At 34.6% G+C, this 16,837-nt stretch overlaps 2 protein-coding genes across 2 annotated transcripts; one reads left to right on the forward strand and one right to left on the reverse strand.

Annotated features, from left to right (window-relative positions):
• The first annotated feature begins 2,972 nt into the window (after window positions 1-2,972).
• Window positions 2,973-7,613, forward strand: LOC129895619 (uncharacterized). Its single transcript, XM_055971349.1, has 3 exons — window positions 2,973-3,510; window positions 3,610-3,716; window positions 6,590-7,613. Exons 1-3 carry the CDS (start codon window positions 3,067-3,069, stop codon window positions 7,326-7,328), a joined length of 1,290 nt encoding a protein of 429 aa, XP_055827324.1. The 5' UTR covers window positions 2,973-3,066; the 3' UTR covers window positions 7,329-7,613.
• Window positions 7,614-9,000: 1,387 nt separating this feature from the next.
• On the reverse strand, window positions 9,001-16,162 carry LOC129895512 (SUMO-conjugating enzyme SCE1). The gene is made up of 5 exons (XM_055971234.1): window positions 16,012-16,162; window positions 15,795-15,878; window positions 12,728-12,880; window positions 12,516-12,629; window positions 9,001-9,360 (listed from the first exon to the last, which is right to left on the reverse strand). The coding sequence occupies exons 1-5, from the start codon at window positions 16,078-16,080 to the stop codon at window positions 9,298-9,300; spliced, it is 483 nt and encodes a 160-aa protein (XP_055827209.1). The 5' UTR covers window positions 16,081-16,162; the 3' UTR covers window positions 9,001-9,297.
• Window positions 16,163-16,837: the final 675 nt, after the last annotated feature.

Consider the following 16,837-nt stretch of genomic DNA (forward strand, 5'->3'; position numbering starts at 1 on the left):
GGTGGGTGGGTAGAATTAGGAGTGTGCAAAAACCGAACCGATTGATAAATCGAACCAAAAAAATATTATTGGATTATTGCTAGTGGGTTATTGGATTAATGAGTTTTTAACAGTTTTATAAAAAAATTATCGAATTAATGGTTCAATTTTGGTTTTTAGTATTGGGTAATTGAGTAAACCGATAACCCATTAAGATAGTAGTAATTTACTACTTTACCCTTCATAAATATTAAATATTAACATAACTAGACACTATATGTCAACATCACTACTCTACATAGTCTACCCATTTTACAATACTACTTCACACGGCCGTTTTAGTCTTTACTCTTTTCTCAAAACCTAAAGATTAGTTTGTAATTGTAACTTTTGCAAGTGTGTAAATATATGTAATTTGATTAACATCAAAAATTCCATATTATGTTTTGGATGTAATATGTAATTGATGTAGCCTTCGTATAACATCTGCTCTTATTGATGCAATTTCTCATTATCTTTCTTGTTTCACTATATCAAAGCATTTGCTCGCGCCAAATTGTTAGAAAAGTGAGAAGTCATATATTTATTTTATGATCATTTTCTTATTGGGTAAACTGAAAATCGATCCGTTAATGACCAAAAACAGATAAATCAAAAATCGATAAAAAATATCTTATTGATTTGTTATAGGTTTAGCGTACTTAAAAATCGAAAATTGATAAACCGAACTGAACTGACCGATACACACCCCTAGGTTGGGTAGGATAGGAGTTACATGGTTTTTACTTTTTTTACTTTAAAATATTTTTTTATCTTCACTCGTATTATAATATATATTTTTAATAGTTATTTGGACCTAAATGACACATGTCAATTTGGACCTAAATGACACATGTCATAATATAATTCATTGTTATGTTATATCATCGCAGGTGTATCTCACACACTTAATAATTTTGGCTGATTGTCAAAAAAAGGTCAAACAGGTATCATTTCGAAGTGCCTTAGGTGTTCAATAAGTACAATCTTAGTTAAGATGTCCAAGTGAAATATGTGGACAATTTTAAGGAGTCATCGATGAATTAAGCCTAAATTATAACTAAATTTTGATGAAAATACATATATAAGATAGTTAAAATTGTTCATAAAAATATAGATATTATGTATATATTTTTTAAACTTTTTTACCATTCCCCAAGAGCTCCCACTCTTTTTGCTCCTTTGATGATTCGAACTTACAATCTTTGGATTGAAAATAAGGGGTGTTTACCATCTGAGCAACTTTCTCGTCGTATTATATATGTATAATTATAAAATAAGTATAACCAAATTAAATATTATCGATTTTTAAAAATATAAAACTAAATCAATCACTCTCGAATAAAATTGATTTATTTAATTATGTTTATTTAATTTTTCAATTTGAATCAATTTTTATTGATATGAATACCCCCTAATCACCGACAAAGGAGTAGGGGTTCAATGCTCGTGTACAACAATTTTTTGTCTTGCTCTATTGCTTCTCACTATACGCTCTAATTTTATTTATTTATTGGCCTCCCCTCTTTTATTTAATAGCAGTAATTGCTAAATTCTAAAGAAGTAGTTCCTTCGAAATCAAATGAACAATAATTATTACTTAGTATCTGTTTAGAAATTTATTTTACTTTGTTATATTTTTTATGAAAAAGAGTTAAAATTATTTTTAAAATATTCTAAAATAGAGCACGGATTGTCACTACTAGTCACTATGTGACGTCTAACGTGTAAAAAATAATACCACATGGTTGTTCTCCTAAGCACCATCCAATATGATTGTTCAAAATCGAACAGAACTCGATAAACTGAATCGAAAAAAAATTATTGATTTATTAGTAATGAGTTATTAATTTAGCAGTTTCGATAATGATTTTAATTTTTTTATTATCGGGTTATCGATTCTTAACAGCTTAAGACTTTTTTTAACGGGTTAATCGATAACTCGATAGTAACTTAATAATTTATATTTATTACTATTCGATATATAAAGTTCTTTACTTAGAGTCACGTGCATGGTTCATTTGTTTTATTACCTTATTTTTAAGTGATTCTCAATGATTTTTTTAATCAAATTTTAACGGTTAAATCGATAACCGATAAGACAATATCTCAATGGTTCTATAGCGGTTTGACATATCTATAAATGATAACTAATAAGCGATAAGTCAACTCAATAAACTTCAAAATCGAACCGAACCCATGCATAGGGCTGTTCACAGTTTTGGTTAAAATCAAAACCAAAACGAAAATTTAACCAAACCGAATAAAAAAACTAACGTTTGGTTTGGCTTGGTTTTAAATTTGAAAAACCGATAATATTTGATTTGGTTATAGTTATAGTAAAAAATAACTGAATAAATAACCGAACCAAATCGATAATTATATATACATAAAATTTATAATTATTTATATGTATAATATTAGCTTTTCATAAATAATTAAATATATTTTATACCTTTTAATTATTAATTTAAGATGGTCGAAGTACTTTTGATTATATTATGGATTCTCTAGTTAGTTTAGTTTAAATATGTAATTTTTTTATTTTAATGGACAAAGTTGTTTGTATTTTGAAACCTCTGTTTGACTTATTCTTTTAAATCTAAATTGCGTTGCAAGTTTGGTCCACTTGATTTGTCATCAGCATGTATTTCTCTCCAACAAAGTTCGCCCTTGTGGGCCGTGAGGAAAAAAGAGTTTCATAAGAAATTTGAAGAATGTAGAAAGAGAATATTTGAATTGTTCCGGCTAGTAGTCATAAACCAAAAAATCCAATCAAATCGAACCAAACCGACAATAACCAAACTGGTTGTTATTATTTTATTTGATTTGATTATGATTTTAGACATTTAAAAACCGATTAAATTAATTTAGTTATGATTTTAATCAATAACCGATCCAAACCGAACCATGAACAAACCGAACCATACCTAACCATGCCTACCCATTCCCACCGCCCACCCATTCCCCTACCATTTAAAACCCTAATTTCATTTCAACCACTATAACGGTGGCGATGGGTGGCGAAGCCATTCCCATTGCCTCCTCATGAGATTCAAACTTATCTCCATCTTCAACCAAACTTCTCACCACAACTCATCCCTTTATAGAAACCTTTCCATGGCCACTCAAACCCTAAAATCCGCCATTAACGACGAAGTCGACGACAACGACGACCTTCTATGCTCCGAAGAAGCCACCACCGCTGCCACTTCATCCATCAATGAACAAGAAGGAGAGCGGCAGCAACTTGCACTGAGTCGTGCGAACGGTTACTTAAAAGGGGAAGCACGGATTGAGAGAGCGTGGGCTCATTGGAAGAAGTTAGGAGAGCCGAAACTTGTTGTTGCTCCGATGGTTGACAACTCAGAGCTGCCTTTTCGTCTGCTGTGTAGAAAGTATGGTGCTGAAGCTGCTTATACACCTATGCTTCACTCGCGTATCTTCAGTGAAAATGAAAAGTATCGCTCTCTTGAATTTACTACCTGCAAGGTATCTATTTTTCATTGTTGTATGGAAATTCAGATATTTAAACTACTTTGTTATTGAAAATTTTCTTCAAATACGAGATTTAGAGAGTTCAAATTGCAGGAGGACCGTCCACTGTTTGTTCAATTCTGCGCAAATGATCCAGACATTTTGCTAGAAGCAGCTCGAAGAGTAGAACCTTATTGCGACTATGTGGACATCAACTTGGGGTAAACTCCTTTCCCGTTCTTTTCCTTTGTCTAATCTTAGGATTTGTTATTTTGGATTACTCTGGATAATTTGTTATCCTCAATTCATGTAGCTTTTTCCAGCAGTATTTGAACGATTAATATATCTTTGCCTTAATTGTAATTCGACTTAACATTTCAATTTAACCAAGTAATTAGGGATAAGGATACTAGATTCAAGTTTGTACAAGTTTCTCAAAAACTGGACTCTGTTTGTTTGAGAAACATTTATCTACATCATGGACTCTTATCTGCAACTTGGAATTAGTTGAGGAAAAGAAAAGTCAGTTTGTAAGAATGATTTTTTGGTTTGTTATGGACAGTTGGGTAACAGCTCCCTAGATGTCATCATTATTCTTCACTCTCCTTTGCTTCCACCACCTTCTAATGGCTTACTTATAGTAGCTACCTATCGCTGTCTTTGTCGTGCTTGAAGTCAACTATGTGGTTATAGGTAGTTGAGCAATTGTTTCGATGAGGTAATCTATCTTTAGAATCCTATGTTTAGTGAAGTATGATATATAATAAAGGCATTGATGCTCTCTATTTACAAGTAGCAGAAAGGATGACCTTAAGGGTTCCATTAGGACTGCTTGGTGACAAAATTTACTCCCAGCGGAAAGCCTATTATCAGGCTCAATGTTGAGATAAATCCATCCTTAGAAGTTTGATTCACCAAATTTCCTTTTGGTCATACCTCTGACTGATTTTGATGAAGTTAATTATAAATTTGGCCATTTCGTTGACTTCATAAAATGGTGCAATGCTCTCTATTTAGTAGTTGCAGAAAGGATGATCTTAAGGGTTCCCTTAGGAATGCTAGGTGCCAAAATTTACTTTCAGTGGAAGGCCTATTATCAGGCTTAATGTTGGAGACTGTTCCATCCTTAGAAGTTGACCACCAAATTACTTTCTGGTCAAGTCTCTGTCTGATTTTGATGAAGTTAACTATAAATTTGGTCACGTCGTTGACTTCATAAAATGGTGCATTAGCAACTTCTTGTTCGAGTAGGCATAGATTTGGTACAGACCTAACTGAGTTGGATGTGCTTGGGGCTTGAGGTCCTGATCACAGAATGAACAAGCTTTGCTTCTTGACAACCTTCAGATGTAGAGAAGCAGAAGAATAAAAAAAATTGGGACTGCTTTAGATGTAGTATTGGGTTTCAAGATGCAGAAAATTTGTGAGATTTGTAAGATTTTGACTAGCAGATTCAGAAAAGCACTTCAGCTTGATGGATTGTGCTGTTGCCAGAGCATAGATGTTAATTTGAAATATAATGAAGTAAAAAGTCGAATTAGGGGTACAAAGCTTAGGGATAAAGTAGCTTTTCTTTTCCTGTTCAGGATGAGCATGTTCTTTATTGTGATGTTTCTTTTTTCACTTCTAAGCAGACTGTTTTATGCTAAGTTGCTCGGATTCGGGTGCGGGTATCCGAGACGGATGCAAATGCGAGAGTCGGATTCGGCAAAATTTGAATTTTAAGATTTGGGGGTACGAATCCGAGTATGGATACGGGTGCGGGGATTCGGTTAACAATATTCAATATTATAAAAATATAGTTATAAAGATAGATATAGATATTTAACTTATAAATTACATTGATGCTTTTTACTCCTCGTGTCCTAATTTTTAGCATTTTTTTTTTGAGATTCAAACTTCTAAGTTTTGAACTATATATTTAAATATAAATTCTATTTTTTTAAAGGAATATTTTCATATTTGATAATCAAGTAAAAGAAATACTTTTAAGTTATAATAATGTACTAATTAAAACTATTTAAAAAAATATGAAAAGATGATGATCAAAGAATAAGCAATTTAATTAAAGGGTTAATTATGTTCAATTAATAAATTTATCCGCGCTTCGGACCATTTAAAAGTATCAATTAATTATCAAAAATTGACATGCTACTAATTAATTTAAAAATTATAATTCATTTTATAAAAAAAGAAAAATCATAAATAATATAACTTAGATATTGAGTAAATTTAATATTTACCGTTAGTTTTACAATTGAAGAAATAAAAGCCCAAATATAATATACATACACGGTACAAGTCATAATTAAAGTCCATGTTCGTTTCTTCTCCCAAGAAACCTGTCGGCTCCTCTGTGTTCTTTTCCAAGAAAACAACTTTCGGTCGCTCCTCTGTTTTGCCCTAAACATTAAGTAACTAATTGAGAGATCTTGTGAAGAAGCTTGTCGCTGATCTGAGGACGTCGCCAGCGAAGTTTCACTTGGCGACTGCAACTAATTGAGAGATCTCGCGACTTTAGAAGATCGTTGCTGATCTGAAGACGTTGCTGGCGAAGTTTCACTTGGCGACTGAAACTAATTGAGAGATCTCGCGACTTTAGAAGATCGTCGCTGATCTGAAGACGTTGCTGGCGAAGTTTCACTTGGCGACTGAAACTAATTGAGAGATCTCGCGACTTTAGAAGATCGTCGCTGATCTGAAGACGTTGCTGGCGAAGTTCCTCTCGGCGACTGCAACTAATTGAGAGATCTCGTGACTTCAGAAGCTCGTCGCTGATCTGAAGACATCGCTTGCAAAGTTCCTTTCGGCGAGGGCAACTTCTTTTAGCTATTCTTTATCAACTTCGCCGGAAGAAATGCCATCAACTTTCAGCGGCGATGAAACTGCTCTCTTCTTTCCCTCAAACCGCACCCGCGCCCGCGCCCGCACCAGTGTCGCGACGCAGGTTCAGCTGCGAAAATGAAAGTCCGCGCAACATAGGTTTTATGTATGCTACTGTAGTTTGTCTTTCGCTATGATTACTGGATTATCTCATCAGATCATTTTACCATGCATTTTATTTCAGTTGGTTTAAATTGTACTTTCCACACAGGTGTCCCCAGCGCATTGCAAGACGAGGGAATTATGGAGCATTCCTCATGGATAATCTTCCCCTTGTCAAGTCTCTGGTAGAAAAGTTGGCTAACAATCTTGATGTTCCCGTGTCATGCAAAATACGAGTTTTCCCTAATTTGCAAGATACACTTAGTTATGCAAAGATGTTGGAGGATGCTGGTTGTTCTCTTTTAGCAGTGCATGGCCGAACAAGGGACGAAAAAGATGGAAAGAAATTCAGAGCCAATTGGGAGGTCATCAAGGCTGTTAGAGACGTCGTTAGAATTCCTGTCCTTGCTAATGGTGATATACGGCACATGGATGATGTACAGAAATGTTTGGAAAAGACTGGTGCTGATGGGGTACTTTCGGCAGAGTCTCTTCTTGAGAATCCAGCTCTGTTTGCAGGATATCGTATTGCTGAATGGGGATTGAGCACTGCAGGAATTGAGGAAGCTGGTAAGCTAGACCAAGCTGAGTTACTCGTAGATTATTTGAAGTTGTGTGAGAGATATCCAGTGCCATGGAGAATGATTCGTTCTCATGTGCACAAGATGTTGGGAGAGTGGTTTAGGATACAGCCAAGCGTTAGAGAGGATTTCAACCAACAATCCAAACTCACCTTCGAATTCCTTTATGACATGGTAAATCGATTAAGGGAACTTGGAGTGAGCATACCACTTTATTTGAAGGAGACTCAAGAGGAAGCAGTATCTTCAAATGGAGACGTGGCATAAATTATCCTTCTGTAAGTTGGATACCACTTAGTTAAACAATCAAAAATAGATTGTCATTCTTGGTTACTACAGATTGATTGCAGGTGAGCAAAAACTAAAGATTGGTTTCCTCAGTAGGATTGGCCAAAATAGTTGCAGCTTTAGAAGTATATCAACCCTTTCCCCTCAATTTTGTTTGATGTATACTATGAGGACATAACTTGACCTCGCGGATTATTGTATTTCAAAGTTTACTCTGTATCGGTCAGTTTGGTTTTGAAATTTATTTGTTCGACTTATCATTTATTCGTTTGTAGACATGCTAAACTGTAATATAACCATTAAGATATCGACTTATCGATTATTGGTTTATTGATTATTGATTGTTATTGGTTTAACTATTAAGATTTGACACAAAAAAAAACATTGAAAATCATATAGAAATAAGGTGACAAATCAAAAGAACTATGCATATGATAGATTGCATCTTGCATAAAAGCTAACACTGACACCTTGTAGAATAATCAAGAGTTTGAGACAGTCAGAATTAAAAGTATGAAACTAAATTTTAAGTCAAAGACTTTATATATTGAATAGTATAAATATAATTTACATTGGTTAATCCGTTAAAAAAAACCTCAAATCGCTAAGAATTGATAATTCAATATAAAAAAAAATCAAAATTGTTATCAAAATTACTAAACAATAATCCATTTTCAATAAATTAAAAACTTTTTTTCCGCTCGAAATATTAATTTCGATTCAATTTTGAATAGCCTAGTTTACTCTAAGTGCATGGTTAGTAACGTATATACTTTCATTAGATTTTACGCATGTGACAAATCGACATTATGAAAGAAGAGCGTAAAAAAAACTATACAATATACATTAATGGCTACTCTGGTAAAAATGATAAGCCTAAAATTTACTGATAGCGTAAAATTATTTGCATTATTTATATATATAATAAAAGTCCATAAAAAGAATTCTTATGTTGTATCTCGACTTTAACATGGAATTTTCCAAGAAATTCTTTTTACTGCAAAGAGTTAGATGATTATGTATCTCCTTAGGCTAATCAAACTCCATAAGAACACTCAATTTAGCTTTATAAAAAACAACTTTATCTTCATAAGATTTTATTAAAACAACCACAGTTTCAAAACGATTTTATTAAAAGAACCAAAAAAAAACAGAAGATGAGTTCACCACCGTTAAGCAAAACCGCGTGTGTACTTGGTGTATAACTTCATTAGTATCTTTTATTAGAACCCCAAATCGGCAACGATTGGAATTACTCAACATATTGCTTGATGTAAAACGGATAGTGAATTTGTTCATCTTTTATTGAATATTTTTCATTTGCAAATGGTTGTAAGAGATCATTTCTACCGAAAGATGAGATCACATTAGGTTTGTTATACACAACTTCACTTTGTATTTCTACAAGAGACTATTTTCATAGTTTGAATCTATTACCAGTTACACGATAATTCTTAACGTTGCACCTGCCTCCACTGTATAATATTATGCAAAGGACTCGTCAGTTAACAATGGTTCTTGATGGTTTACACTCACAAAGGTAACTACGCGATAAAAAGTTTCTTATCATAGAAAGGTAAAATGAACAAGAAAGCTGACTTAGGACCCAAAACACAAAGTATATATAATGAGATTACTGGAGAAGAACAAATTAGGTTATAGTAGATGAACTCTGATATCACAAAAGAAATTAACAATGTCAACATGTTTCCATTGTCTGAAACAATTATAGCTTTCCATGATAATGCACATATATGACGACTAAGAACAATGAAAAGCAAAATCAGGTATAAATTCCCACTATAACGATTTACTTCGCCGCTGCAACAAAAACCAATTAGCATCATTTTGCCAGAAGGAGAGTCAGCTATCAGCAGGCTATGAACAGCTTACTTTTAAGTTGCATTAGAACGCAGAGACACACGAGATTATACGAACATTATTTAGATTACACCAGAGGTGGATATTGCTTGGCCTGCAGCTTAACCCGCTTCTTGTACTCAATAGCATCCTGCATAAACTCAACCATAAGCATGCATTACACGTTAATGTGTGTGATCATCTCATTAAAAAACAGAAGCTTAAATGATTATGGAGATCAAACTTTTAATTACTTTATTACGCTGTCTTCAAACACGCCCCTGACGTGCAAGCATGGTTCATTTTCATGGGCCAAGCACATGAAAATTCTCTTCTTATTATTATTATTATTAATATTATTTTGATAATAGATAGTGATGACACTCGAACCCAGCCCCAGGATCTTGGCCTGCTCTGAAGTGTATGCTCATCCCATCTAAAAGTTTAAACTATAATAGAGATCATACTTTTAATTACTTAATCTTATTGTCTTCAACATTATATAGGCAGTACCAAACTCCTAGTTTCCATCAAAAAGTTTGAGAACTTGAAATTGAAACAATCAGTGTAAGCGAAAAATGAATAATAAGTCCTTGTTTTCCATATGATATAATTCACTCAGATACATGATTGCTTGCTCTGAGGATCTCAAAATTCCTTCAATAAGATAGTAGTTAAAACACTAATGTCCCTAACCAGTAACCATTAATGCATAGGGTACACTATTGAGACGTAATGAAGCTACAACACTAGCTGATAGTTCCAACAATAAAAGTTATGACAACAGTACCGTTTGGGGAGTAGTACTACCATACTAAGTGGCCTACACTGACTCAACATGGTTAAATTTGTAGTCCCTCTGTCCCCCTATTAAACTGTCTTAAGCTGATCTGCCATGGTTATCACTTATCATGTGAAATATGAAATGTAGTGTATTTTAATGAAATATGGGTCCATGCAACTGTTACCAAAAAAAAAAAAAAAAGGGCAGCCCGGTGCACTAAAGCTCCCGCTATGCGCGGGGTCCGGGGAAGGGCCTGACCACAAGGGTCTATTGTACGCAGCCTTGCCTTGCATTTCTGCCAGAGGCTGTTTCCAAGGCTTAAGAAAATTCCTAAGGTCCGTTGAAGCTTTAAGCGCAAATAAAGTGTGCTTTATTGAGAAAAGGCACAAATGGAAAAAACATACTGTAACGACCTGCTCACGTCGTTAGGGATAGGTCAATGGTGAAGGATTTCGGGCCAGAAAAACTTCGGGTAGTAACTTCGAAAAATTTGAACCTACGCCAGACTTAGACGAATGCCGAGTCAGGTAAATTTTAGAGTGATCATGTAAATGATAGGAGGTCAAATTTATAATTTGATTGGACAAGCTGATAGGCCCGAGGCGATAAGGAGCAATTACGGCTATGCGAAATCGCATACGGGCAAGTAAAACTCCCGAAATCGAAGTTTGCGCGAGGGGTACATTTTAATACTTCTTTGAAAGGGGTGTGTTGTGAAATGGGCTTGGAGCACAAACTCCGAGCTCACTGTTCCTGCATATCCCGCCATAACGGGATTATTCCCGCCAAAGCAGGACAGTTGCGACTTAAATCGTGAAAAAGATCAAAAACGGTCTTTTCTGCAAGAATCAATTTCTAAAACCCCAAGAGGCAACCTAGGGCAATTTTCATTGATTTTTCACAGATTTCCACGCTTAAAGAAATGTTTTTACTCCCTAGATTAATACTTCGATTCTTAGAAACTAGAAGTATGGGTGACAATTATTAAGGGGGGTGAACTAAAAATCTATGGTGGAAAATAGTCCTAGGGTAAGGATAGGATCACGGATTTGGCCTAGGGAATGAAATTGTGTTGTATTTCTTGATAGTTAGGCCATTGTATTAATTCTTGATATGTATTTAATGTTTCTAGACCAAGAACGAACCCGAAAATGGAAGGTTATTGCGTTGTAAGGTTCTGAAAGCTTGAATTTGAGATAGGTGATGGTCTAGTTTCCCGTATGTGTTTCATATACTTGTTAAATTACTTCATGATATACATGTGTGTATATAACTAGGGAAACATGCTAGATTATGTGTGAAATGATCACTTGCTGGCCTGTTATTGTGATGAACCTGTTCTTGGTGGTGTAAATGTTGTAAACATTGAATGTTCTTGTGATTGTGATATCTTGGAATCGGATGTCACGTTCTGACACGTATCTGGATCGAGTGTCACGTTCCAACACAAAGTTGATTGTTTGTAGGTCCCTTGAGAGGACCCTTGTGTGAAATTATAGCATGAGAAAGACATTGAGCTGTGATATTGAGATGTGGTTGACTTATTCTGTATATGTATATGCCTATTGTGTTGAAATTTACTTATCTATGATCCGCTTACTGGCTAACCGTGTGATCCTACCAGTACACCGTTGTTTTGTGTACTGATACTACTCTTGCTCTGCCTTTTTGTTAAATATAAGGCATGTTCAGCCAGTTGAAAAGAGACCTCGGTTGGAAGATTAGTGGGTTGTTCAAAATCCAAGGGTGAGCTATTCTGTCATGCTGCCGTGGACTTTTTCATTAATCTCCGTCCTTCTTTCGGGACTCAAATGTTCAGACAATATTTCTATTTATTTACTAGTTTCTTTTTGGAGTTGTACTCCTGTTCTAGACTTATTAGTTAGAGTTTAGGTACGATGACTTTCAGTTCCTAGGATGTGTTTACTTCCGCATTTCGTCGTTATTAACATTGTTGGTTGAGTTTATGGGAACGCAACAGTACTTCTGGTTTATTCCTGCTTCCGCAAGTCTTTAACTGTTATCTCCTAAAGTTTGATAAGTTGGGCTGTAGAAATGGTTTTTCCACTGGAATAAGTATTGTGGGTGTCATTCACGGCAGGTTGGGGTCGTGACACATACAAATATATATGTGTTTAGTCCAAGACTAATAATTATATAAGCATGAATAACAAATATATGGACAAAGAAATTGATTTGTTTTTACGATAAAGTTAAATATCAATGATTTAGTGTCGCCTCTTTAGGAAATGCTCATTCGCAAGGAAAAGTATGTCTAAGAGTCTTGATGACTTTAAGCGAGGCGAAGTGCTCAAAGTATTTTGAGCCTCACTTCAGGGCTTCGCCTTTGAAAACACTGGTCCATGGTTGAAGCTTTGAAAGTGTAGTTACCACCTTTTTGGGGATGTTATATAGAAAATACATATGAGAGTATAAAACATATTTTTCCTTTACATGACGGAATGATTTGGAAAAATTTAGATATGAAAATAAGACATTTGATATGAGGAAACCAAAATTACCTGAATAAAGAGATGATACCCTTCAGTTTGAGCAGGATCAGCAGGGTTTGGCTGATCTAACAGGTCTTGGATGCCAACTAGTATCTGTTTCACTGTAATGGCTGGTCTCCACCCCTGCCCATGATAAAACACAATTAACAGCCATCATATTAGTGTAAAAACACAGAAAACAAGAAGTAAAATAGTACGGAGAAATGACACATTCTACGTACACTGTCTTCATTGAGGATCGACAAGCAAACTGTTCCTGATGGATACACATTCGGATGGAAGAAACCTTGCGGGAATTTGCACTTTGGTGGTTTGCTAGGATAATCTTCACTGAAGTGAATCGTAACTGGATAACAGCCACCCTCCCAATCCGTCTGCATGTACTCAAAAGTTGTTAAGTGACCAAAAAAACTCCTACTATAAAGGTACACGATTAAGAATCAGAAAATGGCAATGTTTAACACACATCATATGGATCCTTGTTTTTGCTGACAAGGTAAATAGTTTTGTTGATGCTGGGCAAAATCCTATAACAAGCATCATAAGGACTTAAGATGCTTCAAAGGAGGGAGGGGAGATTCACAAAGAATAAGTGGAATCCACTCTGCACATTCAGAGTTACAAGGTACCTAGGTACCTGTTGATGGTGGGAGGTGACAGATATCTCATGGAATTAGTCGAGGTGTGCAAAAGCTAGCGTGGACACCACGGTTACAAAAAGAAGATACATTGCCACAGAGAAATTTTCCATAAATATGTATTCTCTTTCCTAACATTAATGATATACATAGGAAAGGTAGACAGTATATGACAGGTTGCTAATGTCAATGTGTCGTTAGACAATAGCAACCCACATGGAGGACTTTGGGTTCATGTGTACCCACATTCTTCCCCCGTACCATGTATAGTACTGGTACAACTCTTAGGAACTTACATATATGTGACTTGGGCACCAGGGGTGATAAGGTGTGCATGCTAAGGAAAACAATTGTCCTGTCAGGAAGACCAAACCCCTCTTTGGTCTTCTTTTCTCTACATGACTTTTGTTAAAAAGTTTTTTTCTTTTCTTTTATCTCTCTCTGTCTTTGAAGTTTAATCCCAATCTGCTAACGAATCCCTCCATTATCTTGAACCTCATCCTGAGTCTTATCATTATTGTAAGGTGCTGGTACTTCTTTAATACCAAAGTTAGAAAAACTATGGTCCAAAACAAATTCAAGATCCTGTTAGAATTTAGCTAGTTGTTAAAACATACAAATGCTACCTACTGCGCTTTTAAAATTGTTACGAACTCTAGTGCTATGGTTATTTGTTACAAATACCATCATGCTATAGGCTACAAGAAAGAGAACATTTGCTAGTAGCTTGAGATTTCAAAACAAAAATGCTATTACTATGAACACAACAGTTCCCAACTCTTTTCTATTAATCATAATTGTTCAATAAATCGGTTACATGAAATAGGAAAACACAAAAACAAAACAAATCAAGGGGAAAAGAAAACTAGTAAGGAGCATCAGCCATTTGATCATTTGTATATAACAGTAATTTGCTTCCATAAGTTTTAGTACATAGCTCAACTCAATCTATTTTCTCAATCTAGCTTAAATAGTCAGACCTATTATGAACATTCGATTTCACTTTCAACAAGTAAAACTTATTCAAGAACCTGGTTAAGAAAAAGTATCGTGCTGTGATCGAATTCCATTTAGTTTCAAGATTGGAGTATGTACAGTAAGACTGAGAAATGACCCTCTATAAAATTTCATAACTGTACATATATCAGTTTTTACTTCAATTTAGTTTTGACTCATAATGATGATTTAAAAGTTATTTTAGACCTAAATATTCTTAATCTACTTGTTGTTTGCAAGACTCAAAGTCAGACAAAAGCTTCGAAATTTTAATTTTAAATAAATCGAACACTACCAACTCTTGTTTCTTATTGTCAGTACAAGAATAAACTTCTAACCACCTTTTGTTAATTCAATGACATTTTACGAGATTATCGTATCAACTAATTATAGATACTCATTTATTTTTTATTACCTTAGATTCCATATAACCAAATCGAATGTCTATGTTAAATGTAGTAGTGCACCATCTTCTTGAAATCATTGGTCTGCCATTGCCGCTAGATTTAACTTTAGAATGGTAAGGAAAATGAAGCTAGTAGCTTCGACAATGTGAATTCAAACCAGTCATGCAAATGAAACCACAATGTTCTCATCCCTAAATGCAGTTTATACACTTTTTGCCACTAAGAGCAAATGAATACCAAGATGTAACACTTCAAAATCTCATGTCATAGCTTAAAGCATCATAAAACACTTGCTACTACCATGTTCTACACACATATGAGCTAGTTAGTATTTAAAACTTGAAGTATCCATTTCAAACAGGGCAATGAATGAGTTCACGTCCTTCAAATGAAAAATAAGTTAACCATCAAAATGGTTTGGACGTTTGGTATCCATTTGCAGACAACATAACTTGTTTCCTAAGTATGAAGGAACCACAAAACCTAATCATATGGTGATAGTCATATATTGACTTGCTGTAAAGATTTCAAACTAATTTGGGAAACAGAAACATCAGCAACTCATCGAAACCTCATCTAAATCCCTCAAGAGTCCTCTTCACAAATATGATAGAAGCAACACCAATATGGTAAAATGTATGCATAATACACCCCAAAGTACACCATACTTGTTGAAATTTACAAAACAATGAGAAACCATTTCTTTAAAGCTACTAAGAAATTCAAGAAGAAGATGTGAATTCCAAAGTCATCATGGCATCGGTTAAAGTTCCATTCGCACACTACCAAGGGTATACATAGATGGTTCACAATCACTAAAAGCTATTCAACGTTGAGAAGAATCGCGATCAACAACAACAACATACCCAGTGTAGTCCCACACAGTGGGTGTGGGGAGAGTAGAGTGCAAGCCTTACCTCTAACTCAGAAGTGAGGTGGAGAGGCTGTTTCCGATAACAGTATCGTTATCCACATATACATCAAAAATTGAGTATAATGTTAACAAACCAAGAAAACCCTCAACATCAGAAGCTACAATTGATGTCTTTCCAAGGGCTTCAATCCAGAAATAAGGAAAACAGATGTTATTCAACAAAAGGAATCAAATTGGCTGACCCTTTAACTGATCACTCACTCTAATCAACAAATTGTGTGGGAAAGTTGAAATCTTTACATCCTAATAAGAAAAACAAGAAGGGGAGACTAACTAAAACACTGAAGGGGTTGATGAGAAATTGAAAACTTACCCCTGTTTTACCAGGAATAGAGCAGTGCCACACCATCAAGTTCACAGACCCATCTGGAAGTGTCTCAGGTTTAGCCACAAACCCCTATATAACAACCAAACAAAATATCAAAAACATACAAAATCAAAAGGCCAAAAAAGAAGTAGAAATCAAGAAAGACTTGTAAAAAAACTGAGGTTTTTATCTACATCAATGAAAAAGAGGGGAAAAATCAAACATGGGGGTGATTCTTGCGCCAAGCTTTGCGTTCCTCAGCAAGACGGCCACGAGCTATACCGGCAGACATTGTTGTCTCTTATCTCAAACAACAAAAGTAAAAGTGAAGCTTTGTTGTCTGCGCTGCCATTTTAAAGAGACAGAATTCTTGGGACCAAAAAAACCTTAGGGTTAAAATATGTGATCCAACTTGGAAAAAAATAATTACTTTAGTATTTGAAAATTGAAGTTAAAATTGGCATAATTTAGATTTAAAGTGTGAGTGGAAATTATAACTTTACTCCAAATAGTATTTCTTCAATTTAGGTTAGATTCTTTATTATTAATATTTAATCATTTGCAAGTGGATTTTCTATACAAACTAGCGAAAAATTCGTATTGTGGACGGGCTCAGTATTTGTTCATAAATTATTATTTTTTAAGTGGTGTTAGTTATATAATTTAAATTTTTTGATTTAAAACAAGCTATATAATGTGTGATATTAAATTATCTCATTAAGTATAAAATGAATATCTAATAAATATTTTTAATATTTTAAGAGGTGTTAATTAAATAATTTTAAATTTTTTCTCTAAAATAAATTATATATATATATATACACACACCCCTCTTTTTTTTCCTCCAAAACATAATGTGAAGGGTATGGCCGTATGGGTGTTCACTAGGGCTGTTCAAAATCGACCGCTACCGATAACCCAATCGCAAAATTGGCTTATTGGTATTGGGTTATTGGATTAGCGGGTGGGAATAGATTTAAATTTTATAATTAACAGCTTATCGGTGTGGGGGATGGATTACTCAATTTTGTTATTGGGTAAATCGTTAA

The sequence above is a fragment of the Solanum dulcamara genome, chromosome 7 (genome assembly GCF_947179165.1).
Source record: "Solanum dulcamara chromosome 7, daSolDulc1.2, whole genome shotgun sequence".
Classification (NCBI taxonomy): domain Eukaryota; kingdom Viridiplantae; phylum Streptophyta; class Magnoliopsida; order Solanales; family Solanaceae; genus Solanum; species Solanum dulcamara.